Here is a 27061-nt window from a genome sequence, read left to right on the forward strand (position 1 = left end):
CGATATGTGTAGATATACAATCAAAACCACGTCACTTATTCATCAATTGCCAATTTCAGTCAGTCAGCATTCTGATCAAGTATCTTTGAGTGAGAATAATCCATCCTCACAAAAATAGCAAACAACATTTATTATTACTGATATCAGCTACAATGTAAAAGTGGCCCAAGTCCATGTTGTTCGCTAAAAGTTAACTTGAGATATGTATTGGTTAGCATAATCAACATTTTTAATACCCTAGATGTGACTTAATGCAATTTTTTCAATTTTGACTCACTGAAAGTTAGACCAAAAGTTCCCATCAAACATAATCAACATAATCAAACGTAAACATAATTGAACGATTCAATTTTATGCAGATCCCACACTCTCTGTACATAGTTCTGTACATAGTCTACTGATTTGTTTCAGTTTTGACCACCTCAAACTCTAAATCAACAATTGGCCTAAGGTAAAACAACTAGATGCAGATGCAGGCCCATTACAGCGATTAATAGTTCCCCCTATACTCTAACCTTGAAAACTATCTCTACCATGACTTCCCTGTAGTAAATTGCCGTTTTCATAGCACAATTTAATTTTAAATATCAACACGTTACATATTTTATTCATAATTCTAATTGTTGTTCAGCCAATCAATTGTTTTAATTAAATGATCCAGGTTAGGTCTTGTATGGATGTAATACTGGATAAGGCAATTAAGCTGGATACTGCCGCGGCAGTGGGGCGGTATAAAATCAGCTGACTCACCGAGTACCCGTCATTCTGTGCTAGTCAGCTGTGCGAGTAACAAGTGCAACATAACCTCAAACTAGTGTCAGTGCCTTCTGTATTTGTGTTACCACACCCGTAAGTACTGATAGTTTTTTATATAGTATCTATTTAATGAAATCGTAGGTGTTTATTTTATAATTAGCTCTTTCATTAATAAAGTACAATCGATTTTAAAATACTAAATTTTGTGTAAAATATTAATTTATTTTCCACTATTTTTCTGGATATTACAGGAATGTGAAATTTTATTTTTTAGATTTATTATATAAAATCTGTTGACCTAAAAACCTCATATACTCATGTATTCATGCATTTAAACAATAATATTACTTGTAATACTATATTTTAATAATTTATCTATTTTGGAATATATTTTCACAGTATAATAATAATAGTAAGAGTAATAATAGTCAATTGTGTGTTTTAAACTGGGTTATAAATTATGTTGGTACCGGTAAGCTTATTCATAAAATAATAATGATCAGCTAATCACAATAAAAGCACAGTTTTCATGCTCTTCTTATATGCCACTTGAAAAATGCATAAATATAACAAAAGCAATTAGTAACTATTTAAAAGAAAGTGTCTCCTCTATATTTAAAACAAAATTTAAAAAAAAAACTTTTAATGTAAATTATATAATTTAATAGAAAAAATTAGGCCCTAATATTTTTTTTTTTTAAGTGAGTAAACATTTGTTACACTTTATATAATACTCAAGCTTATAATAGCATAAAAAATCTGAATTCAATATTCTATACAAATTATCTTACAATATAAATTTGAGATAGAGTTAACAAGCTAAAAACAATATAGATATTAATTCTTCAATACTTTTATCAGTAAATATAATTGATAGTTTAATTTTATTCTAATCAAATTCTCTCATACAATAGCCCTAGTAAAAACTTTTTAAAACCCTAATTGAACAAAAGAGTAAATGAAACAATACTGTTTCAGAGGAATATGTATATTAGTAGCAATATAAAATAGCTCATGCTTCTCAAGGTTAAAGAGCAATTTTCATGGTTTATACATCATATTGACCTTATATGGTTTGATTTCCACTGGTTAACTTTAGGAATAAACTTGTTCCATGTTTTATCAATATAGGTGGTCCTATATAAACAAGTTAAAAACGTTTCAGATTCGTATATTACACAAAACCTTCATTTAGTCAATGATTTAACAGAACAAAATGCTGAAATTATATCTTTTAAACTCTTAGTATAGTAATGAACTAGTAAACATGTTGCTCGAAATCGAGCAATTGCAAAGAAGTAAAGTAGTTATTTAAAAACAAATAAAAGTCATCATAATTTCCGATGAGTTTAAAAGACTTTGAAATGAAAAATAACAGCAATGAAAATATACAGCTGATCAAAATGTAAACAATCATGTTCTTCATAAGGATAACATGGGAACTTTAACAGCCACTGGGGCAGAGCCCAAGGGACTTTTTCAAAAATGTAAGGCCAGTTTGCAAATCTACGCGACACGCTCTTTCCAATGAGACGTCAATGGATAAAATCGGTTAAGAAATGGCGGAGGAGTTCAACCGACAAAGTTTCATGTAGCGTATTAATTATATAGATATGTTTTTGAAAGTCAATATCTAGGTGTATTTTAACTGTTCTTGCTTGAAACTTGCATATAAAATTATATTTGTTTCTTAATTTTCTGTAATCTATTTGTAGTGTATTACTTTTATGATTTGTCACCAACGACAATATCTTACATAAAAGTGTGATCTTGTTAATTTTGAGGACCAGTTTTAATTAATGATCCAGTCAGTGATCACAGATTGAGCTATTAATTTTGTTATAACTACATAGACTCATCATAGCTGGCAATGACTTCCACAGTCATTAGCTCATAAATACACCCTAATTGGTAAACCTGCTAATTGATTACTTACCTGGCCAATTTCCTCTCACACAATGAATTTAGGAGGAGAAATTGATCCCCTAACACAATGGAACATTCTTTTTCAACATAACTTATTGAATTGGATTACAGTGAGTTTATAGAGTGACTATATTATGAACCATCTATGAACAATTAATTCTGTTTGAATGGCTTTGGTAAACATTTCGCAACTGGAGTTGCAGTTATTGCTAATGTAGAGATATATTATAGGTAATTATTAGGGTGCAAACTTATTTGGAAAAAAAATTTAACATATCTCTACTACAGGTCGGTTATTAAGTATTCATAATACTGAATTTAAACTTATAAATTCTATAATTAATTTGGATTGTGAATTTTAAGTTAGGTATTGAAGAGAGATACTTTGTAAACTGTTATATTATTCTTTATGTATACAAAAAAGTTCTGTAGTGCAATACACTGCATATACAAACATTTTGTAAATTAAAATGAAACTACAAAATTTTACACACAATTTCTAATCTTTACCTTGTGTGAATCAATTTTCTAAAAAACCATCTAAAACTCAATACGTACTGGTACTTAAGTTTCATGTGAATAAGAGTTGTTTAATTTTGAATTCATATCATGCTCATATCAAAGCCTAGGGGTAGTTGGAATATTTTAATGAAAAATCTTCGTATGCGCATCTAAATCTTCAAAAAAGACTGTTTAAATATAATTACCATTTGTTCAGTACAGTACTATCTTGAACAAAATTTCCTTTTGCTTTTATGTGCAATAAGTCAGTGGTTTATTTTTCTGGTTGATGATGATTGTTTATGTTATTTCTTGTTGCCTAAACTTGTTCATAATCAACTTATAATTTCTCGAAGGTTTTGGGGTTATTTCTCAGAACATAAATCATTTGGAAGTTATTCTGATACAACCTGTACCCCTTAGCTACTTTGTTTTTTGTTTGTTCTACAATTTTAGGGGGAGGGAGAATTAATGATAATCAAATCAACTGCCTAATTAATTTAAATTGATTAACGATAAATTAACTGGCAGCTGAGGTGCTTGCCTAACAATAATAAGTTGCTGTTTCGATCATGAGAAAAGTCAGTAGCTTTTTGATTGTTTTAATATACCGTACTGGTCCCCAACTGTTCTTGATCATTGGACTGTAAATAAACTAGTTGATCTGCCCATACAAGCTTCACAACGGGACAGGAATACTTAAGAACAATGCACGAATACTTGAACAGAACCTATGGTTCATAAACTGCATGAACATAAACAAATGACTTTGCTGGCCCCGAATCCTATAATAATAGCATTAACATCACAACATGGGTAAACAATGATTTTATTATAGCCTAAACCTTAGACAGTTCCATTTAAGCTATTTGATATGTTTATGATCCATAGCAGGGATGTTCAAGTATAATTCATGAGAACAATGTACGAGTCTCTAAATTGTAAAATAAACAGTTACACTTACCATAAAGGCAAATTTGAATTGTACTTATCGCTCTCCAGTATTTAGTTGAAAATCACTTGTGTATTTGCTATGAGAATGAATCAAAACTAATAACCTTATCATAATGTAAACATTTATATAGTGAGAATCAAAATATTAAAGTAAACAGAAAAAAAGTAAATAAACTTTATTTGTTTTTATGTAACAGCTGATGCATAATATTTTTAATGTGATCAAATAATACAACCCTCTAATTTATTTATTTTATTTATTTATTTATTTACCAACGGCAATACACCAATTTACAAAGATAATCAGTTTGACAGCTAGAACAGTGAATATTTGTGCTTATGACTAGATTGAAATTTGTGCCTTTATAGGAGAGGGTTTAATGAAAAAAATTAAATTTTTGGGGTTGGATTCACATCAATATGTTTCATCCAGGCTCATGGTTTACTTTTAAGCTTGTGATCCTTATTTGCTTTATATACACTATAGATGATGGCTAAATAAACAGACAATCTTAGTCGGTAACAAAGTTACACAGATCATCTCACACCATTCTACACTTACCTTGCATTCATATCATTGACTATTGGATATTTGTATTCAGTTTAAAATACGAACATATGTGACCTCGGTAATGTGATAAAAAAGCGATAAGCTATGATGGCCCAAGTAGGATAAGTAAGCTCAGTAGTGATAAGTCGCTATTTAAATAAATTTCTACCTAGCGGGTTTATATAGTAAAACTGAACAAATTGACTACCTACTACATTTTTAGTTTGTGAGGACGTAAATGGCAATATTACCATGACCATGCTTAAGTCCTTGAAACACTGAAGTGGGAGGTGTTAGGGAAATTAATTATATATATATAGGTATAAACTAACAAAATTGAGTTAACTTACTCAATCCTTCAAGATACCTTCTTGTTTGATACATTATTTGACCAGAGTTGATTATAATACTTTAATACATTTATTGAAATGTTGACCATACAAAACTAGGTATTTTACAAGTATGAATGGAAATGAGTGAAGGATGAGTGGCACAATCTTGCAGCCTTGTTAGTGACTAAGGCCGACATTAACCTTAGACACAGCTCTTAACTCTCTCTTACACCATACATAATTAATAACACCATACTGACAATGGCTACAGTTTATTGGAGTCCGAACACTGTATGACTGATGGAAGTCTATATACACTTGGTTCATTGATTTATGTCATTACACAGTATTTATGTATTCCAAAACCAATTTTAAAATCATGTTTTCTCTTTTCAGACCCTCAAAATGTGTGACGACGATGTTGCCGCTCTTGTTGTGGACAATGGATCCGGAATGTGCAAAGCTGGGTTCGCAGGAGATGACGCTCCTCGAGCTGTATTCCCCTCAATTGTTGGACGTCCCAGATATCAGGTATAACCTAATAGTCTATGGTTTAACACTCTAGATCTGTGGCTCAAACAATTCCAAAACATGGTTGTTTGAACATGTTCAAACTTTTGAGCTTTCATGTTAGTTTTGGCACTGCATAATATTCAAGAAAAAAGTCTGTTAAACTCTTAAGTAATAATGATTGATTGATAAACTGTTCAGAGCCTTACAGCTTAAGGTTGAAATCATATTCTAAATGGATTTTATGGTTTTAATGCAATTTCAATCAATTTGGTATTTTAAGCCCAGAATTATTCTTTATAAATTTTGACTTATAATTTGTGACAAGTTGTTATCTTTTTTACACTAGTGAAAACCAGTGTTATTGTTCCAAATAAATCAAAATGCTGTTTTACTTCTCAAAAATCCAATATGTTAATTTCATAACCTTCGGTGCACCAATATTGAAGCTATTCATATAATTTCCACTCTTTAACCTCTCTTTTCACTTGTCTTAGCATTATAGTTTAGTCCCAATTTTCTTGGTTTTAATCATAGCGTTCTTTTCAATAGTAGTATTGCCGGACGAATCTTGAGCAGACCAAGTCAGTGTTGTCTAGATGGTCCCACGTCCCACACCACCAACTGGCTGGTGGTCTGGTTTGGTGGTGGTTGCTGGATGATGGTGTTACTGATGGTTTTAAACTCGTTAGAGATTACCTTTATAACTTGTCTTTCATGGTCCTGACTATTAATATGATTACCAAGTTACTAACTCCATTCTAAACTCATACTTCTTATCTCTTTGTGTTCAAGTTAAAATGAACAACAGTGTGGCTCACAATCATTGTAACAACAATAATGATGATGAAGTTAACAAATGATGATAAGCTATTTTTTATACCGTAAAGCTAGAGCTAGAGTATAGAAATTATCCAAAACAAAACCAGTCTATCTAACTACAAAGAGAAAGAGTTTGTTCTTTGTTTTGTTTTGGTACAGTTACACATGTTGTGGACTTGGACACCCAAGTTCAATTTAGTTGCAAAATTAACACTTATGTTTTCAGGGCATCATGGTGGGCATGGGACAGAAGGACAGTTACGTCGGTGACGAGGCTCAGTCTAAGAGAGGTATTCTCACAGTCAAGTACCCGATAGAACACGGAATCGTCACCAACTGGGACGACATGGAGAAGATCTGGCACCACACGTTTTACAACGAGTTGAGAGTGGCTCCCGAGGAACACCCTGTACTGCTCACAGAGGCTCCCCTCAACCCCAAGGCCAACAGGGAGAAGATGACCCAGGTGAGGGGAGGGTGGCTATAATGCTTACCCGGTAAATCAGTAAAGTCACCAATCAGTTTGATCTTGAGCAAAGTCTATGTTTTTCATGGTTCAAAACTGGACCCAACAGTCCTTAATCATTGGGCTTTTATGGTTATGGCCTACAGCAACAGCTGATCCTAGTCAGTAACATGTTACTTAACCACTTCAATAAATGACTCTGAGGATTACTGTAAATTAATGGTTTTTTTCTAGTATTCGTGGTTTGTAAACAAAATGTTCTTAAATTACTATCAGATTTCAGGAGAGAAACCCATATTACTTATACCTTACTTGGTAGTTTTATTAGGTTTTGAACATTGCCTACCTAGAGTAGACCACACAAAGATTGTCCAGAAGAAATGTTAAGAGACATTCGTGACACCTTTTAAACTTAATTGAAATTTTTCAGCATCACATCAAAACTCTTATTCGACCATTTTCATACTGTTTCCTCTAGTGCTCTAGATGTATACCAAGTAATGTCCACTAATTCCCCTTGTAAAAATTATTGATTCAGTTATAAGAGGTTTATAAAGTCTACACATTTACATCTTATAACTACAACATTCTTTGGGATTCAATTTATTTAATTCAATTTTTACATACTCTCATTTAAAAATTCGGGGAGAATATTCTTTTAAGCAATATTTTAGATGTACGAGTATTATGTTCGAATACATCTAAAATATTGCTATTAAAAGTTATTGTTTGTGTTTAGAATGTACAATTATCTTTATGTACACTTGACTATTACTAGTATGGTACTAAACTAAAATTGTTGTGTCTATGTATGTGTGTATGTGTCTATAAAGACTCTTCATGACACTAATTATTGATGAAGAAGGTTGTTTGGCTTAGTATTCTCCTTGAAAATTAGCCCCTAGGTTTGAATTTCTAAGCCATTGATTTTTTCATTAAACAACCTACCTGTCAGTTTTCTCAAGGTATTTTAATCTTTTATTTACTACCAATAATATTAATACAGACACTAATAATTATGAAAATCTCCGCCTGATTGCAGATCATGTTTGAAACCTTCAACACCCCAGCTATGTATGTAGCCATCCAAGCCGTCCTCTCCCTGTATGCTTCTGGTAGAACCACTGGTATTGTACTGGACTCTGGAGATGGAGTCTCACACACAGTTCCTATCTACGAAGGTAGGTTTTAATGTACTATTCTTACAAATTGTTGTACTTATTTATCAGGTACTTTTGAATCAAATAGAGGAATGTAAATCAAAATTACTCAAATTGTGACCCTTTAAGGAACTTAAAATATTAACAACCATCGAGCGCAAACAGAGGTTGTTTCCTCCTACAAATTAATAATGAACAAAATTCTTCATAATTCTTTCTTCCATCAAGGAGATTTCTTCTATCAATTATCAAAATGGTACTTTTATCTTAAATGTAATAGTAAGAGTTATAAAATGGGATTGTGGTGCTTATTGCTAGAATGGTACATGAGATTACCAGTGGAGTGCAAGATATAAGGTAGTCTTCAAAAAGTAATTTTCGTAAAATAGATTCGTAAAAGATAAAAGAAACCTCTTTGATAACTTAATGAAGGGGTTATAATTGTTTCAGTCTAATAAATTAAATTATTACAAATCCATCTATTTATCGGTGTTTTGTTAATTATCATTCCATTGGTGGTGCAAAAATATTTGAGAGCAACTAATTTATATTTATTAAACAGTTTTAAAACTTAGGTACTTGAAATACTCTTTTAATTTTACTTTAATCAATTTTTATTGGCTCCATTTTTAACTTTACCTCATTTCTCCTCAGGTTACGCCCTTCCTCACGCCATCTTGCGTCTGGACCTAGCTGGCCGAGACCTGACAGACTACCTGATGAAGATCCTCACCGAGAGGGGCTACAGCTTCACCACAACAGCTGAGAGAGAAATCGTCAGAGACATCAAGGAGAAGCTGTGCTACGTGGCTTTGGACTTTGAACAGGAGATGGCCACAGCTGCCTCCTCCAGCTCTCTGGAGAAGTCCTACGAGCTTCCTGATGGACAGGTGTGTGGTTTTGGAGGAAAAACTGTGTGTGGTTTATGATTTAAAATTTGGAATTGGAGCTGTATCCCTCGTAACAAATCGAGAAATCCATGAATTAGTTTTTGGCCTATTATAATTAATTATTCCATAGAGGTAATCACTGTCATTTTTAAAGTTACTTAAGGTCTTGACTCAACATCTTCATTTTTGAGGCTCTAGGCAACATATTATCTCTTCTATGCGTAATATTTCCTCTGATGAAATTAAATTGTTTAAGTACTTATTAAAATATATCTAGTTTTGTCATTAATTCAAGATCCTCCATGCAAAGTTTACTTTCTTAAACTTTAACTTTGATCTTGGAAATTATCTGTACAAAAAAAACTTTCTATAATGAAATGAAAACAACTAATCATAAACCCTACAATTTCAGGTCATCACAATCGGCAACGAGCGGTTCCGTTGTCCCGAGGCCATGTTCCAGCCGTCCTTCTTGGGAATGGAGTCTTGCGGTATCCACGAGACCACCTACAACTCCATCATGAAGTGTGACGTGGACATCCGTAAGGACCTATACGCCAACTCCGTCCTGTCTGGAGGTACCACCATGTACCCAGGTATTGCCGACAGAATGCAGAAGGAAATCACAGCGTTGGCTCCTTCCACTATGAAGATCAAGATCATTGCTCCTCCTGAGAGGAAATACTCCGTATGGATCGGAGGTTCAATCCTCGCCTCCCTCTCCACCTTCCAACAGATGTGGATCTCCAAGCAAGAGTACGACGAGTCCGGCCCCTCCATCGTCCACAGGAAATGCTTCTAAACAATCCGGACATCCCGAACGTTTACCACTGTATTTGTTGCGTTTACAGCTTACTATTCCGATTATTTATTGTAAATCTTATTCAAATCGAACTTTCCAGTTCTTCCTTAAGACTTGTAGTGTAGATTTGTTATTTATTAAACTATTTATTTTTGACTGTTTTATACTGTTTAGTCTTGTACAGTTTTATAATTTTAAGAGACGCCGCGCTGTGTGTCTAAAGTCTATCTTACTGTGAAATAAAATTATTGTTGAAAACACAAAAGTTCTATTATTAATTTCTGTTCTCTTTCCAAATATCATAGGAACTTATTTCTCAGGAGTTGAACTACTTATATTCCAAAAGCATTTGACATAATTATTTAATTATTTTTTTAAGTAAATATTAAAACTACTGTACTGTTAATTCCACCCTTCAGATGAAGTCCAATTACCTATTTAAGTAATGCTTTTAACATTGGTAATATTTCCTCCCAAAACACAAAAAATAACACTACAAAATATTATAGAATCATTATATCAAATTACTAAACTTAGTATACCTACATGCATTAGTATGTCCAGAAAAGCTTCACAAAATCATAAAATCATGGAAGGTTTTTTCTAGTGTAACTTTTGCTATACTCGTACAGTACCTATACCATATGAGCAATACGTACGTTGAGTTTTAGTTCGTTTGATGACTTTGCTCATACCTGTACTCACCAGGGTTTGCCCTACAAGGTGACAGCTCATGAGTGAACTGGTTCCTCACCTTCAGCCCACCATACCACCATAAACAGACCGTAGATGGTCAACCTCAAAGTCTCCACGGCCTTCAAGTGTAGGTTGTCCTTTCCTTTTTTGAATTTTATATCAAAGGGTTTGCCAATTTATTGGCAACCACATAAATCTCTATCATTACTTTCAAGTTGACTTTTGCTTTTGGAAAACTTGATTTTTGTTAAATGTAGGTAATAACTCTAACTGCATAATTAATATTTCTCTTGGTCTATGAATTAATTTCAATTTTCTTCACTCCAAATAAGTTGCGTTTTGAGAGAATCCATGAAAATTAAAAAAAAACTTAATTCTACTCAACACTTTGAAAAAGGGGGAAATATTTTATTTGTATATAGGTGAAATAAATCAAATTGGTTCAGTATATAATCAAATCGTAAATAAAATTACAAAACCAAGCTTTAACATCTCACAACATTAACAAAAGGCTACTAGAATTCCTTTCAAATAACAATGAATATAATTTGTTACCTCCTAATTTTAATTTATATTATTTATTTACAGCAATTTTACTACCACAACCTCTCAGTTTCTACTATAGATAAAATAGTAACTTATTTCGTGGGGCAGTCTCGAGGTAGAGGGGGCAGAGAGAAGAGAACAGGAGTCACTGGAAGACTGCTCCAGTCTCCTGGAAACCTGGAATAACATTTGTGTTTTGTTAATTCAAACCATGTTAATTAGCAACACACAATTACATGGTGATAATGTACAGATCGATGTATTTCTTTACTAGTTATTGATTGAAATTGATATGTTAGGTAAAATTTCTAAATGTAAACCGAAGAGGATTAAGAGAAACACAGCAAAATGAAAAACCTTATGTTAACTTATTTTCAGGAAATTTTATTTGAGATTTGCGTGGTAATTGATTGTAATTGATTGTGGTAACCTGCATATCTGAAAGCGTATTACACAGGATCACTTACGTAATCCTATAAAGCATACCATAAGTATGCACTGCCAGAGTTTGTAGGGGTTACTCTTTATAGTAGTTAGGCTCATTGGTGCCAGGAAGACATGTTTGATTTTAACTACTTTGGTTTTACTATTTATGATTTAAGCTACTTTTCCTTAATAGAGTTTTTCAAGTATGACTTTGAAAAATAATCTCTCAATTAGTTCTGCAAGAACAAGAAGAGGCCTCAGACCTGATGGGTTAGACACTCGTGTATACTGACCCAGTTGTAGAATTAATTAATTGCTAGAATAATAGAATAAAGCAAGTGATTTCAAAATTGTCTCATCTCGACAGACCGGTATTTTTACCATCCTTTATCCCATAAATATTCCAAACCTAAGCCGGCTCCAGACATGCGCCATTCGCAAAGCACGAAATATTTTACGTCGATTTAGTCGTCTTGCTATTTGCCGATTTACGAGTAGACGTCTACACACGTGTTTTTTTCCGAGCAACTGTTCATTTCGGGACTAGCAAAAATGTGTTCACTTTGATGTGTGCAAAAAACCGACAATGAATGGGAAAACACAAGCACGAGCATTTGCTGCTTACTAAATAGACAAACACCTATCCACACTACTCGCGATTTGGCGAGTCGCTGCTCGGTGCTTGGCGAATGGCGCATGTGTCGAGCTGGCTTAACAGCTGATAGTGAAAAATACCAAAATATTGGTTGAGTGGTAAAGTCATTGCTACCTGTCTAGTTCACTTGTTTCTTTTATCCGTTTACATTTACACTGTACAAATTTAAAATCATGTGCTAAAACTTCACAGTACAGTAAATCCAAATAAGTCAGGACTGTACAATTACTTTCAAACAACTATCAACCAAATCACCAATGTGACTAGATTGGAAAGCCCAAAAAAGTGACAAACTCACCTTTCTCCACTGCTCTGGTTGCACTGCATGTAAATAGGAGACTCTAAATAAAGCTGATTTAGGATACTTGCTCGAACTGGTGTCCAATCAATAGCCTTGTAGTTGTCAGATATCCCTAGTTTAGGTGATGTTGGTTGGTTTTCCCATCTAAAAAATGCACCATAAAAAATTACAAAATCTTACAAATTCAGGAAATGTAAGATAGTAGTTTTCATCACTAGGAGCGAAAGTGGCTCTTTTTGGTACGCAATCGTGTTGGAAATAAGATTAAGTACCAAAAAGACACTTTTGCTCCATGTGATGAACAGCTATTTTCATCATACTGTGGAAATAAGCTTCTAATTGTTATAAAATTAGACCACATAATTTAAGGTTATAAAAAGTCGTCATCAATGTTTACACTGTTGTTTACAAAAATAACTTTAAATATTGTGTGGTTAGTAACGTTTCCATAATGCACTGATAACATTTTGAGGTTAGCAAACCGAAAAATATATCATTATTCTATATTTTTTCTGTTCCCTATTTGAAGTTACCTGAAAACTATGATTTTGCTTACGATTTAGAGAACTAAAAACGGCTGCTTTCCAAAATAATAAAAATTATGATAAAAATTTTTAAAAATGATTGTATGATAAAAATTAATTTTTTCCTACAGTCACCCAAAAAAGTTGGCTTCCTTGTACTGTTTATAGTACAGAAAGCTGCTAATTGCTGCATATTTATACTTTGCCGTACGGTTTATACTTTGGCGTACGGTTTATACTTTGCCGCACATCAGGATTCCAACGAAACAACACAAAACAGCGTGGTTCTATTATGCACGTAATCCTTGTATGCTTGGAAATAGGTTGGCAACACTGAAAGATAATAATACTATGAGCAGCTGATTGACTATTATAACTATGATTTAACCTGTCATTTTGTGTTTATAGTTTCGGTATTTCTGAACTTTCTGGACATTTCTTTTAAACGTTTTTAAAACATTCCTACGATCTTAATAAACAAGAAAATACCTTTAAAGCATTTTTTTAGGCGCGGAAACCACTTAAAATTACAAAAACATACGGAACTATATTCTCAAAACGCGGAGCACATTTCTTGCCGAGGAAATATAGCGGAGTGATACGGACCGCGGGTACTACTTTCTCTAGGGCACCATTTGTGTTGCCAGCTGAACCTAAAAACGTGTTGTATAGTGTTTGAAAGACTAATTATTTATATGCTTTATAGTGACTGTAGGAAAAATATAATGTGTAACACGAGTGAAAAAGGCCTTTGCTGCACTCGAGATCACTGCTAAACATTGCTCTCGTGTGCAGCAAATTGCCACTTTCACCACTAGTTACACAAATAACTATTTCATATTTGTTTATTCAAACATATTGATATTTTTGCAAAATTAAATCCAAGCCAATGGAAGGGTTTAAATAACTGCCAACCAATACCGAAATTGGGCTTTCATCTTTTTTTATATTCACACCATTTACGTTTTAAAGTTCACCAATCTCAGGTCATATTATAAACTTTATTGGAAATAATTTTAGAAAATCACTATTTTGTACTATTGTTAGGTTTGTATTTTAATTCTATATACGAAATACGAAATTCATTGTGTTCTATTACACTGGTTACACACTGGGCGGTTTCTGCCGGGACGGCGAAACTGCCGTTGCCGTCGTTTTGGTAGTAGTCTACACATTTATATGGAAGGTTTGGTTACAAATAGGGCGGCATGAACACCGTGTGGCCATATTTGCCATTTCAGGCCGCTGTGCAGCCGTCCAGTGCCACTGCGGCAGGCGGTATTTTTGCCGCTCTTGTCACCGCAGTGGAGTATGTGAGTAAATGGGCATTTACACATTTGGCGGTTTTTCTACCATTTCCTCAATCAACTAAAAGTTGTCATCATCGCATTACTACACACAATTCCTCATTTTAGTATTTTTCCGTTGTATTTTGACTGTAGTCAAGTAACTCGTTAAATGACATAATTGACATACGAAAATAGTTATAAATCGTTCTTTATCATTCCTCAAGTCTTTAAACAACGTACATAATGTGATAACTTCTTTTCTTCTTTTGTTTATGGGACGTATCCAACAAGACGATTTTTCTGCTGCCTTCGTTTCTTTCAACGGTATGACAGAAGTTGTCCGAAGTGCTAAGAGTTGTTGCCTGTTCATTTCATAGTAATATGTAAAATAAATTTTCTTTACTAAATAATGGTCTAAATTGATTAAACGATATATAAACATTAAAATAACTGAACAATAATCATAAAACATAGAAGCCACTACACAATAAGCTATAGCTTAGAGGACTCAATAAATAACAAACACACCCAAAAAGTGTCTGTAGCTACTAATATTGGCAGTATTTTTCAGATATTTGGGGGGTGGTATTTTAATTGCTACAATGTATAAGCACTCAGATTTTCTCTACGAAGAGATGGCAAAAACCACCCAGTGTGCTGTAACCAGCATTAGTCCATGGGATTCAATCTAACAAATTAATACACCATCCAAACATTTGATGCTTTGGTATTTCAGACCACTAAAATAATGTTTATTTTAAATGTACAATAACATAAAATTATGAGTGTAGAAGCAAGCATAAAATTTATCCATATTATGCAAATGATCAATCATCATCAATGATCAAATCCAACAGAAATAACCTACTTAAGCTAAATTTTCTGTGTATAACTGTCTCTCACCTGTAAAGTGATATATTCTCTGATCTGATAAATTCTTACTTGTCATTGTCAACAAATTATATTTTTACTCTTTGACTGACCTGCGTCACTTGTTAACTGATCTTATTCACATTTACTAATCTGACTCATTTACTGACTTTTCTTACTCGCTCATTGACTGATCAGACCAACTTAGTGACTCAGTGACTGATTCGACTCACTCATTGACTGATCTGAAGTATGTCTGGAGACTCAAGTCACTGATGGAGCTCTTGCAGACCTCCAGGTTGATGGCTGGGTAGTAGTAGACGTAGTTGACACACATCTCATCTGAGATGGCAAATCCTCCCACGGTGATGTTAGATCTTCCAGTAGTGTTGTAGATGCAAGTGGTGATCAGAGCATCTCCCTATGAACAAGATAATTGTTTTTTTATACAAAGGAAATAAAGTAGCTTATTAACACATTCGCTGCTGAAACCTTTAAACAGGCGCTCGCCAATGGCAGCGAGGCCCGGGCGGAGCCCCGACGCGCTAACTGAATCAGCGATCGCTATTGGTATTGAAATATCTCAGTAAGACGAATCACAAAAGAGCAGTGGTGATTGATCTGCGTTACTCCGAAAGTGGACGTAGTTCACTGAAACACCCAAAGGTAGCAGCACTGCCTGGATCAATAACCAGAGTCTTTGTAATACGGCTCGAACTGAGAAAATCCCCGAAAACGGGACAAAAGCATTGCCAGACGGGATTTTACGGGCAATTTTTGTACCTACCTACATCAGAATAAAGCTCGCATTATAAGCTACAGGCTGTTTAAAACTTCCTTTTTTTCTTTTACTAAAAATGCCAAATATACAATGTTAAGTACAGTAGACTCCCTCTTATCCGGACTCCTCCGGACCGAGGCCAGTCCAGATAACGGTTTTTCCGGTAAAGCCGACGTCCCCAAAAACTTGTTAAAACAGACCGTTTACGGTGATATTCGACTTAAATTTAAAAAAAGCATTGTATTCAGACATGTGATCACTGGTCTCAAATCTTTCCCACGAGAACAGTCGTTTCAGTACCGCCCACTTCCTGCCGATCTAGTCCGGTTAAACCAATGTACTGATAAAAATTGTCCGGTTAAAGAGATGTCCTTTCCCTCGAGTGTAGTCCGGTTAAACCGATGTCCGGTTAAAAGGTGTCCGGATAAGAGGGAGTCTACTGTAAGACATTTTCAAAAATATTTGAGCTGGAACAATATTATCTTCATTTGTAGGTTTAAGTGGCCTGTTTCATCACTGAATTCTTGGTCTTCCGGTAAGAGCTGCCTCAGGTCGGTATTTACAATATTTACAAAACCAGACATTTGGCTCATTCCTGATGAGGCATCTTCAGTGACAAGGGATTTTGTGCTATTTACATTACAAAAGCATCCCCCCCCCTAACTGTAAATTAAACAGCTCTTACCCCATTTCATTATAGCACAGCTTGCTTACTTATCCACCTCACAGCTTACCGGAATAACATGGACAGGTCGCTTGAGTCGTCGTATCTCTTGGAAGTGAGTGCTGTAGTGATTATCCCGGTTGAGGTTGGGAAGCTCTCGACCATCCCGGACATGCCGGGTGAACACCCGAATACCCGTGAGGTGGGTGTGAAGCTGAGATCCAAACACAATAATACCTTCGGGTGGAAGATTCTAGAAGTAAAAATATTGTCATATGTTAAAAAGAAGTTATGTTTTACTCCATCAAGTGCTGGTTATTATTTTTAACTAGTTTGTCTTCCGTACTTGGTAATACAACAAGGTTTGGACACAGAAGAGAGTAATGTAGTTTCTTAACTTTTTCTTATACCGTACTATTTACTAGCTAAACCCACCATTAAACAAACATTAAACAAACAAAACTCACTGTGCAAATTTGTTTACCCAATTATCTATGTTTTAATTCAAATATCTGTGTGGCAGATCAAAATCAATAACATTCATTAATAAAATATGAACAAATAAATTTCAAATACCTAATGCAAATGTATAATAATGTATTTTTATTTTGGTGTTATCCACTTTGGACATCCGCAGAATTGGATGAAATGATGATATTCTTTTTGTGGAGAGTGTGTGATCAACCAAATCTGTATTTTTCCCCCTTTAGCTGGAGCACACACAAACAAAAGCTATCTCTTGTAATACTTAAGGAGGATATTCTAACTGACTGCCTTTACCTTTTGTAAAGTAAATTATAACAGGAGGCAGGAGGACTGCTTTGATAGATGGGTTCAGGAGTACAAGAGGTTTTAGTTGGGGGCACAAGGGAGAGAAAAAGTTCCTCACAAGGAAGGGGGGGGCAGCAGTGGCGTAAATAACATCCCGGCAACCCCAGCAGTGCAAGGGGGGGCGTCGAGGTCTAGGGGGCACCAAGGTCAAGGGAGTGCCAAGGTCCAGGGTGCGCTAAGATCCGACTGTCACAGCTATTAATGTAAATTATAACAAACAGGACTGCTTTAGTAGATGGGCTCAGAGGCGCAAGAGATTTTAGTGGTTTATTGAGCAAGAGATTAGTTGGGTGGCACTGAGGTCCGAATGTCACAGCTCAAAAAGGTGATGTCGTTCCTGTGACCGTGGGCGATATTAATGAAGTCTTCCAAACCAATTAATATATTTATGATTTTGCCGCAGTCGTAAAAAGATTAATATGTTGTTTCCATGATCACGGGAGACAAATAAGATAATATGTCTACAAGATCAAAGAAGATATTAACAATTTGGCTCAATCGCAAAAAAAAAATTACTTTACTTCCTTGACCATGGGATATGAAGAAGATATCTTCAAAACCGAAGAATGTATTCACAATTTTACCTCGTTCCCAAAAAAGATGACACTGTTTTCTTGGTCACAGGAGACGATGATGAGGTCTTTAAGACCTGTTGCTATGATTACAAAATACGATGACAAGTTTCAATGACCACGGGGAACGATGATCATGTCTACATAAAGGCAGCAGATATTTAAGATTTGGATGTGATAACGGAAAAGATCACAATGTTTCCATGACCGAGGGAGGCGATTAAAAATAATCCGTAAGAGTTTTCGGATTTTGCTGTGATCACAACTTTTGCTGAGATAAACAAATAAATCATAAGTGCATGATGATGTTCTAGTGGGGGGGGGGCCTTGCCCGCGTGGTAGAGGGGTGGGGGGCTCCGCTCAATGTACTTGCGCCACTGGGGGGACTGAAATTGTCTCTCTTGGGCCCATAGAGGAGACATGCAAACTTCGGGCCTGATAACAAATACTCGTCTGATAAAAATTGACAGTTGGTTGGTAAAGGATTAATGAACTTACAATGCCAGTACACTCGGAGATACAGTATCCACTTAGTGGAAAGTGAGGCTGGCCTGGAGGAATGGCCATCTTGTCTATATACTCCAGCCCCAACTCTATAACTCCTGCATCATGAGCACGCAGTGTAGGTGACACGTACACTCTCAGGCCAGAACTGTCCACCATACCTGTGGGGGTAAATTATCAATGGTTTCAGGTATATAAATGCATAATCAGTAGGTGTTCTTCAGTAGTTTTACCTGCCCTTTTATTTGCTATGATATGAACCGATAGTAAGATAAGTTCTTCAAACCCGCAACAAAATCAGCTAGAATATCCAATATTTATAAAATTATTCATGTTTTCTATAGTAAATTAAACTCTCATGGCCCTATCATGTCCCTTTCGGTAATATGTCATTGTTTTAAATTATATACTCAATGGGGTAAATATTTTATTACGTTAAACATGTATTCTCGTCCACAAAATCAAAAACTTCTAGACTAGAATAAATAAACATGCTGTATATTCAACTAATTAAATTTTAGATTTACTTTTTTTAACAGACTAAAAAAACTGTATACAGTTAATGATAACATTCTGAAATCTATCTTAACCATTACGATGTATTCAATAATAAAACAATTTTTTTTCTTTATAAATGAGTTGATACTATGAGTACTAACCAGCATGCAACTGTGGATTGTTGTAATGAATTTCCAAAACAGCATACAAGTTAAAGTCCGGACCTCCAATTGGATAGCCAGCTTCCTGTACAAATAAGGAATAACACACTGTTTATCTTAAATGAGATTTATGTGTAAAGTTATATCTATAATTTGAAACATTAGTAATGAAACCTTTCAAAAGTTGCTTGAAGAAAAGTGTTTAATCCTTACTTTATTTTATTAACCATGAAAATCATTTTGGAAATGGATAGTTATGAAACAAGTTTTTATAACAATAGAAGCAACTAGCAGCAGCAGAGGTAGTAGAGGCTATCTCTGTGAACAAAATATGAGTCAAATATCTCTTGGAGACAGTAGTGTAGTGGAGCGGGCGTAGTGGGAACAAACTTTTGTATATTGAGAGGCATGCATGTTTTTATTAAGACAATGGTGAGCATTCATCCACTGGAAAATTCACAACTACACCACTGCTTGGAGGGAAAGTTGGCTTAACCATTGTTAAGTTAAAACAACAAGGATTGGTTTGTATTTTACTTCACAAAAATCAAACCCTGGATGAAGTGTCCAGAAACCCACGACTCTTAAAAGATGAGACGATACCTCAGGGTAGTAGAAGGGAGTGGCTCCCATCGCCCAAGCAGCTATAACTTTCTTGCACACTTGAGTCTCCGGAGGTCTGTCTGAGCCATCACAAGGACCTCTGTAGTCCGGCATCTCTACGTCAGCCTTTGCCTCGCAATGGAACAGCTCCATGTGATGCACTAGGTGCTCATTACCAGCTGTTATTACCGACTCAAACTGAAATACACCTCAAGTTGTGTTAAAAAATCTGTTAGGAGACATCACTGATTTTGGATACTGATATAGAACATACCAAGATGAGACCTGTGGATGCAATACTCCCTGGTGTTGGCTAACATCTGCACTAGTGAGTACTACGACTATCCGCAGTACAATTCTGATAATTACACCAATTCAATAACTACAAGACAAAAGTGTGGTTCGGATTCCACTATAAACTGTAGGTCCCTTGGTTGCCATTGCCTGTATTGGCTATTCATTCATGTCTAAGGAATATGTCAGCCTTAGTCACTAACAAGACTCCTACATCAAGATCTTATTTTAATCATATGCTTAGTGTATTGCAATTTGAAACATGGGATATGTACATTTTTGATGGGTAATTTATTACAAAAATAATATGTAGTCTAAAATATATAATTGGCACTGAGACTGTAAAGTAAAGTAAATTAGTTTGCTAGACCATAAGGTGGCTCTGCTAGGACACACATAATTGAACAGATTTGTTGGTTAGGAACTTGTACTCAAATAAATTGGCAATTACTTTACTTAGCAAAACTAATTCATCATAAATATTTCTAATGAGGAATAAAGGTTTTATTTTGTAAAACAGAATAAAACTTTTTCTTAAATTTGAAATATTAAGACTCTCAGCCCCAAATATCCCTGCATCCATCATCCATGGTGGAAGCAAGTAAAGTCTTCCATCATGGCCTTTTTCTCAGGCAGTCGGTAACCTGATGCATCACTCTTGTGCTCCTTTTGATTTAATTCCCTCCGATACCTGTGTCAAATACTATAGCCCCTATGGCCCCTAGGCTTCTTCAGTTTTTCCTACCATATTCTATCACCCAAACTCCCATCACTCTGGGTACCGAGGGTCACATACTTTTAATGCGGCCACTGGCAGTCTCAAGCCTGCAAAATGAGCTTAGCTCTTGAACGCAGAGGGAAAATATAACCATGCAGAATGATTAAGTTAAATACAAGCACAGTACAAGTATTTGGTTTGATAAATGCTGGTAGTTTTAATGGCATTTGATTTATGTCAAGGACAAAAAGTTTCTGAGACCTCCTTTCTTCGAGTATTTGTGCGTCTGCTGGGAGCCTAACCAAAGTGAAAGACCAAAATGTTGCATCAAGCATGATTCTTTTACCTCAGCCATAGCTTGGTATCCAACATCAGGACAATCACACACAGACCCTGGTGCTAAACCGGCGACATTTACCGTTATTACCGTCAGTATTCAGAAACGATACCTATTAACTATAAACTACCTATAAACTATACCTATTAAGGTTGCACCACAGGTAAAGCTCACAAATGTTTAACTTAATCAATTGTACTCGCATAGATAGTCGAGGAAGTTTGCTTGTGTTCTCAAGAAGATGGAAAAACCATCAATCTTTGGGACTCAAAAAATTATAGGATTTTAAAAATGAAGGTAAGACATATATAAAACAACATAAATATTTTGATCATACAGACATAAATTTGACTTTATTCCTATTTTCAGTCACCCTTGAAAAGATCACTTTGAGATAGAAACCTCACCTTTACAACATGGTGTTTGTTCCTCAGTTTGTCAGACAGTTTGACCACTCTGCACCAGTAAGTAGTGTCCGTGGAAGGTACTCGGTTGTTGTTCTCGGTAACCGTGACAGCCCAGGTGTCTCGAGGCAGAGGCACCTCTCCCGCCAGGTTCTTCAGCAGCTGAGTTCGCTGGAAGCCGTGCTTGGCGGAGGCGAGGTTGAGGCCCTCGACCCTGAATAGCGGACCTGCGCCGGCGGCCCACACGATGTGCGTGGTACCCTCCTGATCAGTGATTGTCAAATAATTTACTAAATAAATGTTAAAATCTATTTATAGTTGACGCTCAACAATACTTGCTTTGCCTTCTTGGGACCGGCACTGACACTCACCAAGAGATACTATATGGGACCCTCACCATCCTCCACTCTCCCTCTGATTTCCTCCCTCTGCAGAAGGTAATTTTCTGTGCGTTTAGCATAGGTTACAGTGGGAAAAACATCCACTAGCATTATATCCCCAAAATAAAAAATAAATTAGATTTTTTTCAACTTTCGAAAGTTGTAACATTCTTTGATTATGTCAAAAATACTAGTTACCTAACCAGCTAACCTAATCAATTCAGTTAGCAATGAAAAATAATTATATACAAAGTCTAATAACTATTTTCTGGTATTGTTATTGCTATTGAAAAATTGGGCCTTGCTACAACAGTTGCTGTAGCAGTAAAAAGTTATTGATTCTTCATTGCGAGAGGGCGTACGGTACTTAATTCTTTTATAACACGCCACACTTTGTAATAGCTGTGAATATTAATCTATGCTGTGAACAGTTTTTAAAAAGAGGATAGCATTTTAAATGTGAAATTATCTCTAAAACCCATGAATATCAAATTAAGTTTAAACAGAACAAGAAGCTAGTATTTAATTGAACTATATAAGGAAAAACATAAAGGCAATAATAAATAAAGAAACATTAACAGGTATTACTTAAACAAAAATAATAGTCTAATCCAGTTTTATCACCTCATATTTTATGCAGCAAGCTTTTCAATCATAGGCAGCCCAAAGGTGTGGTATTGGGGGTATTGGCAGGAGGCTTTTTTTCCAAAGTTTGCTGACAATTTAAAAGAATTGTTGATCGCAGAACTACGACTAGAGATGATAATGTAATTTTCATAACTAATAATGGTAAAAAACGTACCTTGTCAGACAATCATTAAGATATTGTACTGTGGTGTCGTGTTTTAAAACTTGCTACACATGTATCGGTGGTTCTTTAAATACACCATCGTCAGGATTACAACGGATTGTGTTGTTGTGTTAGAATTGTGTGTCAATGTACGTTTCTTACCATTATTAGTCATAAAACACAATCCTGGGGCTGTCAAAATTAATTATATCTCTCAAAAATATACGGCTATGGCAATACTTCCAACTGTAGAGCATATACCATCATGGACGTGGAGTAAAATAAATGTAAAAGCAACTTATGTATAGTTCAACTATATCTGGTCTGAACTAACCTCAATAATGTAGTCATGTCCGTCACAGGTGTCAAATTTTCGGTTAAAGACGAACTTGGTGATGTTACGGCTTTTGGAGTATCCAGCTTCCCCACAGTCTTGCTGCTGATCCCTATAGATGATCCCATGTTTATCTGTCCAAGTATCCTGTAAGGAATATCAATGGAGTAAAAATTAATTAACCAATTTGTAACACCTAACCCTTGAATATGGGAGTAAAAGTAGTTGATTCAAGAACAAAATGCTAGAAAAGTGTGTTCACATTTTTATTTGACTGATTCTTTGTGGATAGAAACTATTCGTTGTCATTAAATATTTTACAAAAACTGTTTAGTGCAGGTTACTGAAATGTGCATGAAGGATGTAGGATACACCAAAATACATTATGCAATTTTGTAAAACTTGTCCATGGTTACAATGAAAAATTAACTCATTGCCAAAAAATAAATGTATACAGCTCCTATGTTTCAAAATAAAGACAAGGAGGTAAGAAACTATTTGACTAACCATCCTTACACAACTAGACTAACTAACTACACACAAAATTATCCCGCCTTTATGACCTTAGGTCTATTACCAACATTTTACTCCAACTTAAAACGTGTTATTCTCACCAAAAACGCCATTAACTGACCTCTAGGTGGAGTTTGCCATGCCAGTCGACCCACAGCACACACAGGTCAGCGTCAGTGATCTCCCCGTAGTCAGAGAAGCCTAGGGCTATCCAGCTCGTGGCCGGGACGTGGGAGTGGACCTCTAGTGAAACTGTCCCAGCGTCGTAGTCCAACGTCCAATACAGAGTGTGGAGACCCTCTGAGTCCAGGGGGACGGAGAATGTTCCCGGGGGCAGTTTTCGTGTGAGACCTGGGGAAGAACAATACTTCTCTTATTTAGCTTTTTTTTTTATTTTGACGACATTGTAGTTTTTTTCAAAGGGCGCACGGAAGTGTTACTATCTCATTTGGTCCTTTTGTAAATGTCATTTTGTGGCCATAATGAATCTGCTGGGAGTAAAATGAATGCCAGCATAATTACCAGGTTCAACTCAATGTCACTTCAATGTGTAAATAAGTAAACTAGGCTTATGACGATTTTTATTGTATTTAAATGCCACTTTTACTTTTTTAATATGAAAATTTCGAGAAGAATAAAGTACGTTTATATTTTATTAGGGAATAAGTTAAATTTTTTTTGCTGAATAAAGCGTGATGTGGCTTAAAACCCCCACCCATTCCTTTTCAAAAATTGTAGTACCGGTACCGGTAACTTACAGTTTTCATGAACTTTTTATATATATAAAAAATTATTAATGTGCAAATTTCATGCATAAACAATTATCTTACACTCCAGAAGATAATCCTATTATGAGTATTTCTCTGTACTGCAGCAAAGAGTGGACAAATAACTATTTTACCACATGTATCTCTGTAACTAGTACATATTCAACGCTAGTACGCAAAGTCACCCGTCCTTTGCTAAAGATAAAAGAAGAATAGTACTGTAGTGCAGCATAGTTATTTGTGTAACTAGTGGGCGAAGTAGCACTTTTGCTGCACACGAGAGAAATGTTTACGCACTTGCGGTAGGCGAGTGTAGACATTTTCTCGAGTACAGCAAAGGCAGTTTTCACTCGCGTTACACATTATATTTTTCCTACAGTTAGCCTACTATACAGCACTATTAGCACATAAAAAATTTTCTTTCAAACACTGTACATCACGTTTTTAGGTTAGGTTAAATCCAAACATTGAATGAAATGGGAAACGCTGCACCAGCTGACCGTAGTCGTAAGATCATTTTCAAGCGTACACGTTTCAACGTGCCTAAAAGCACGATGTTTTAAGTTGTTTGATTGGAATACTGGTGCGGCAAAAGTAAGTAGATGCAGCAATTAGCCAAGCCATCCAAGCTTTACCTAGGTACTTCTGGAAAGCATCGATATATATGGGTGTTAAACCATTTCTCTTAGCTCTCTGTTCTTTTTTATTTCGACCTCCGGGCCGTTATCTTGAACTGGTCTGTATATTTCCTCTGCACTTTATTTTAAGGTTTTTCGGTTCTTTGGCCAGTGCCCAAGTTTCTGAATCATCAGTACTACGGGGATAGTAGGTATGGTATGAGTCGACTTTGGTTTCTGCTGCAGTTTATTTGACAGTTTTATAGAGACCTACTACACCGATTGACGCTTTCATTACCAACCAAAATTTTACTATGCCGACATACTCACATTCAAACATACAAAAAAAGAAGTATCAACACGTAAACCACTTATATCTTAAACAATTAAGCGATAAACTGCTGAAAAAATATTTCCCGAATATGAGTTGAAATTTGCAATGCATAAACTAAATACTTACACAGATTGCATTTACGACAAAACTTGATTAAACGCAAGTGTTTGAGATGTTTAGTTCAAAATATGTGTAACACATTTCCTGATAACGCAGATCCTTCACGGTAAGGGAAAACTACCTACATTTTAAAGTGAAATAGTATATAGGCAAACACCAACGAACAATATTTTTGTAAACAAACAACTCGTAACATAAACATTTCAATTACAGTTAGAAACCAGCTGTTAGTTAAACCACCACTAAAACAACTTAAACTCGTCCGTCGGCTGCTAGACTTTTTGAAAATCAAAACTTAAAAATTTCAAAAAAACTGAAACCCTAAACTAAAACTATGGCTTCAACATTCCCTAGTTCTCAAAATTATCTTTCTTTCAACACAAAAATCATAACAATCCGTAAAGTGGTTGATTCAGAATCGTGAAATAAAAAAACCCTGTCACGTTTTAATATATAGGATGACGATGATGATGAACTAAGTAAGCAAACCTTACTCATATTCTATTTTAGGAAATCATACACCATGCAACTTATGTGTGTTTACAGCATTGTAGGCCTACTAAAGACTTTCTTTTAATCGTTCCTAAAGATGCGTGCCGGGTTCGATAAATGTTGAACTATTATACTACTTTCAATCGGTCAAAACCGTTTAATATTGCACTCTTGTGTTCCGAAAAATAAATGAAGCGCATGCTTCAAACTCTGTAACATTTGTCTGAAAAAATATTGTGTCCTGGAGGATTTGAAATATGTAATACGCCTTCTTGCAGTATTGAATATTATTTTCTCTGTATAAAAGAAAAAACAATTTGTTCTTAAACGAAACATGGGATCAATGATAAGTAGTTTATTAACAGTTAACAATTTAGTAATATTATTAACTATTTATCATTACTCCCTTGAATATGACGTCTAAGGACAATTATTATATGTCGGTCTTAGTCACTAACAAGACTACAAGATCGCGCCACTCATCCTTCACTCATATTTGGGTTAAAATACGCACATAGTGGCGTCCCCATCTTAAATAGTTGATTAACTGATTGATTGCTATTTGAAGCTACTACAATGTACACGATATTGGCAAAAATATGGAGAATTAATTATTCCATATGCTGTAAACTAGTGTTTAGTGTTAGGAAAACTATTGAAAGAAATTCCTCCAGAGAATGTTGGAAGTTACTTAATTGTTATGAAGACGTACATATTTAAAATATTTAGAATATAATGTGTTCAAATAATTAAATTTAATATTTATTAAAAAAAAATATTTTGGGGGCTCTATATCACGATAGTTTAATACAAAATACAGTACCTCAAACGTATTTAAACTATGTCAACATAAACTACTACCATTCAAAGCTACTACTTAAGTTTTTAAAGCTTTACCAACTAGTTTTGTTGACATGTTTAATCTTACCAGAAGATAAGAGAGTCGACAGCAATACCACAAGAAGCATCGCGTCAGACTGAAGTCACAAGTAGGGGATGCAACCTGGGTCAGGGGGTGGGTCGCGCAACTCAAAGGGACAGGGGAGGGTAAAGTTTATAGGGCAAAAAGAGGAATTCGTTCACTTATAATAGTTATAAACATACCATTAAATCTCTTCCAAATCAGATAAGTTGTTAAAAATTCGCTAAAATTAAACATGAGCTTAAAACGTAAAGTAAAAAAACGCATTCCTATGAAAGTATAGTCAGTTGCAGTGAAAATCTTCGCTGTAGAAAAGGCATTTAAGCCTAAACCAGTTAAGCATTTACGAAAGAGTTAACTTATATTATAAAGCCTGTTTTGAATTAAAACTTAGCATTATACGTGAAAAGCCGGTAAATTATTTGCTCTAAAGCTCAATGAGTCGTTTA

General features: G+C 35.1%; 2 protein-coding genes across 2 annotated transcripts; one reads left to right on the forward strand and one right to left on the reverse strand.

The window, feature by feature from the left end:
• Positions 1-739: 739 nt before the first annotated feature.
• LOC128991464 (actin, clone 403-like) lies at positions 740-9934 on the forward strand. Its single transcript, XM_054414368.1, has 6 exons — positions 740-849; positions 5416-5550; positions 6578-6817; positions 7860-7998; positions 8632-8867; positions 9280-9934. The coding sequence occupies exons 2-6, from the start codon at positions 5425-5427 to the stop codon at positions 9667-9669; spliced, it is 1131 nt and encodes a 376-aa protein (XP_054270343.1). The 5' UTR covers positions 740-849; positions 5416-5424; the 3' UTR covers positions 9670-9934.
• Positions 9935-10762: 828 nt separating this feature from the next.
• Positions 10763-26658, reverse strand: LOC128991988 (dopamine beta-hydroxylase). Its single transcript, XM_054415312.1, has 11 exons — positions 26619-26658; positions 23482-23711; positions 22848-22994; positions 21347-21607; positions 19591-19788; positions 18988-19072; positions 18323-18489; positions 16492-16674; positions 15210-15397; positions 12291-12437; positions 10763-11088 (listed from the first exon to the last, which is right to left on the reverse strand). The coding sequence occupies exons 1-11, from the start codon at positions 26656-26658 to the stop codon at positions 11004-11006; spliced, it is 1731 nt and encodes a 576-aa protein (XP_054271287.1). The 3' UTR covers positions 10763-11003.
• Positions 26659-27061: the final 403 nt, after the last annotated feature.

This window comes from Macrosteles quadrilineatus, unplaced genomic scaffold, assembly GCF_028750875.1.
Source record: "Macrosteles quadrilineatus isolate MER2022 unplaced genomic scaffold, UCM_ALF_1.0 Scaffold_4__1_contigs__length_99947679, whole genome shotgun sequence".
NCBI classification, from domain to species: domain Eukaryota; kingdom Metazoa; phylum Arthropoda; class Insecta; order Hemiptera; family Cicadellidae; genus Macrosteles; species Macrosteles quadrilineatus.

What these genes read in the sequence shown, in the direction of transcription:
- LOC128991464 (XM_054414368.1), top strand. Translation starts at nt 5,425, where the DNA reads ATGTGTGACGACGATGTTGCCGCTCTTGTTGTGGACAATGGATCCGGA. An exon ending in CACAGTTCCTATCTACGAAG is followed by an intron (nt 7,999 to 8,631) that starts GTAGGTTTTAAT and finishes ATTTCTCCTCAG; the next exon opens with GTTACGCCCTTCCTCACGCC. An exon ending in ACGAGCTTCCTGATGGACAG is followed by an intron (nt 8,868 to 9,279) that starts GTGTGTGGTTTT and finishes CTACAATTTCAG; the next exon opens with GTCATCACAATCGGCAACGA.
- LOC128991988 (XM_054415312.1), bottom strand. Translation starts at nt 26,658, where the DNA reads ATGCTTCTTGTGGTATTGCTGTCGACTCTCTTATCTTCTG. An exon ending in GTCGACTCTCTTATCTTCTG is followed by an intron (nt 23,712 to 26,618) that starts GTAAGATTAAAC and finishes GTTCTTCCCCAG; the next exon opens with GTCTCACACGAAAACTGCCC. An exon ending in ACAAACACCATGTTGTAAAG is followed by an intron (nt 19,789 to 21,346) that starts GTGAGGTTTCTA and finishes GGTGTATTTCAG; the next exon opens with TTTGAGTCGGTAATAACAGC.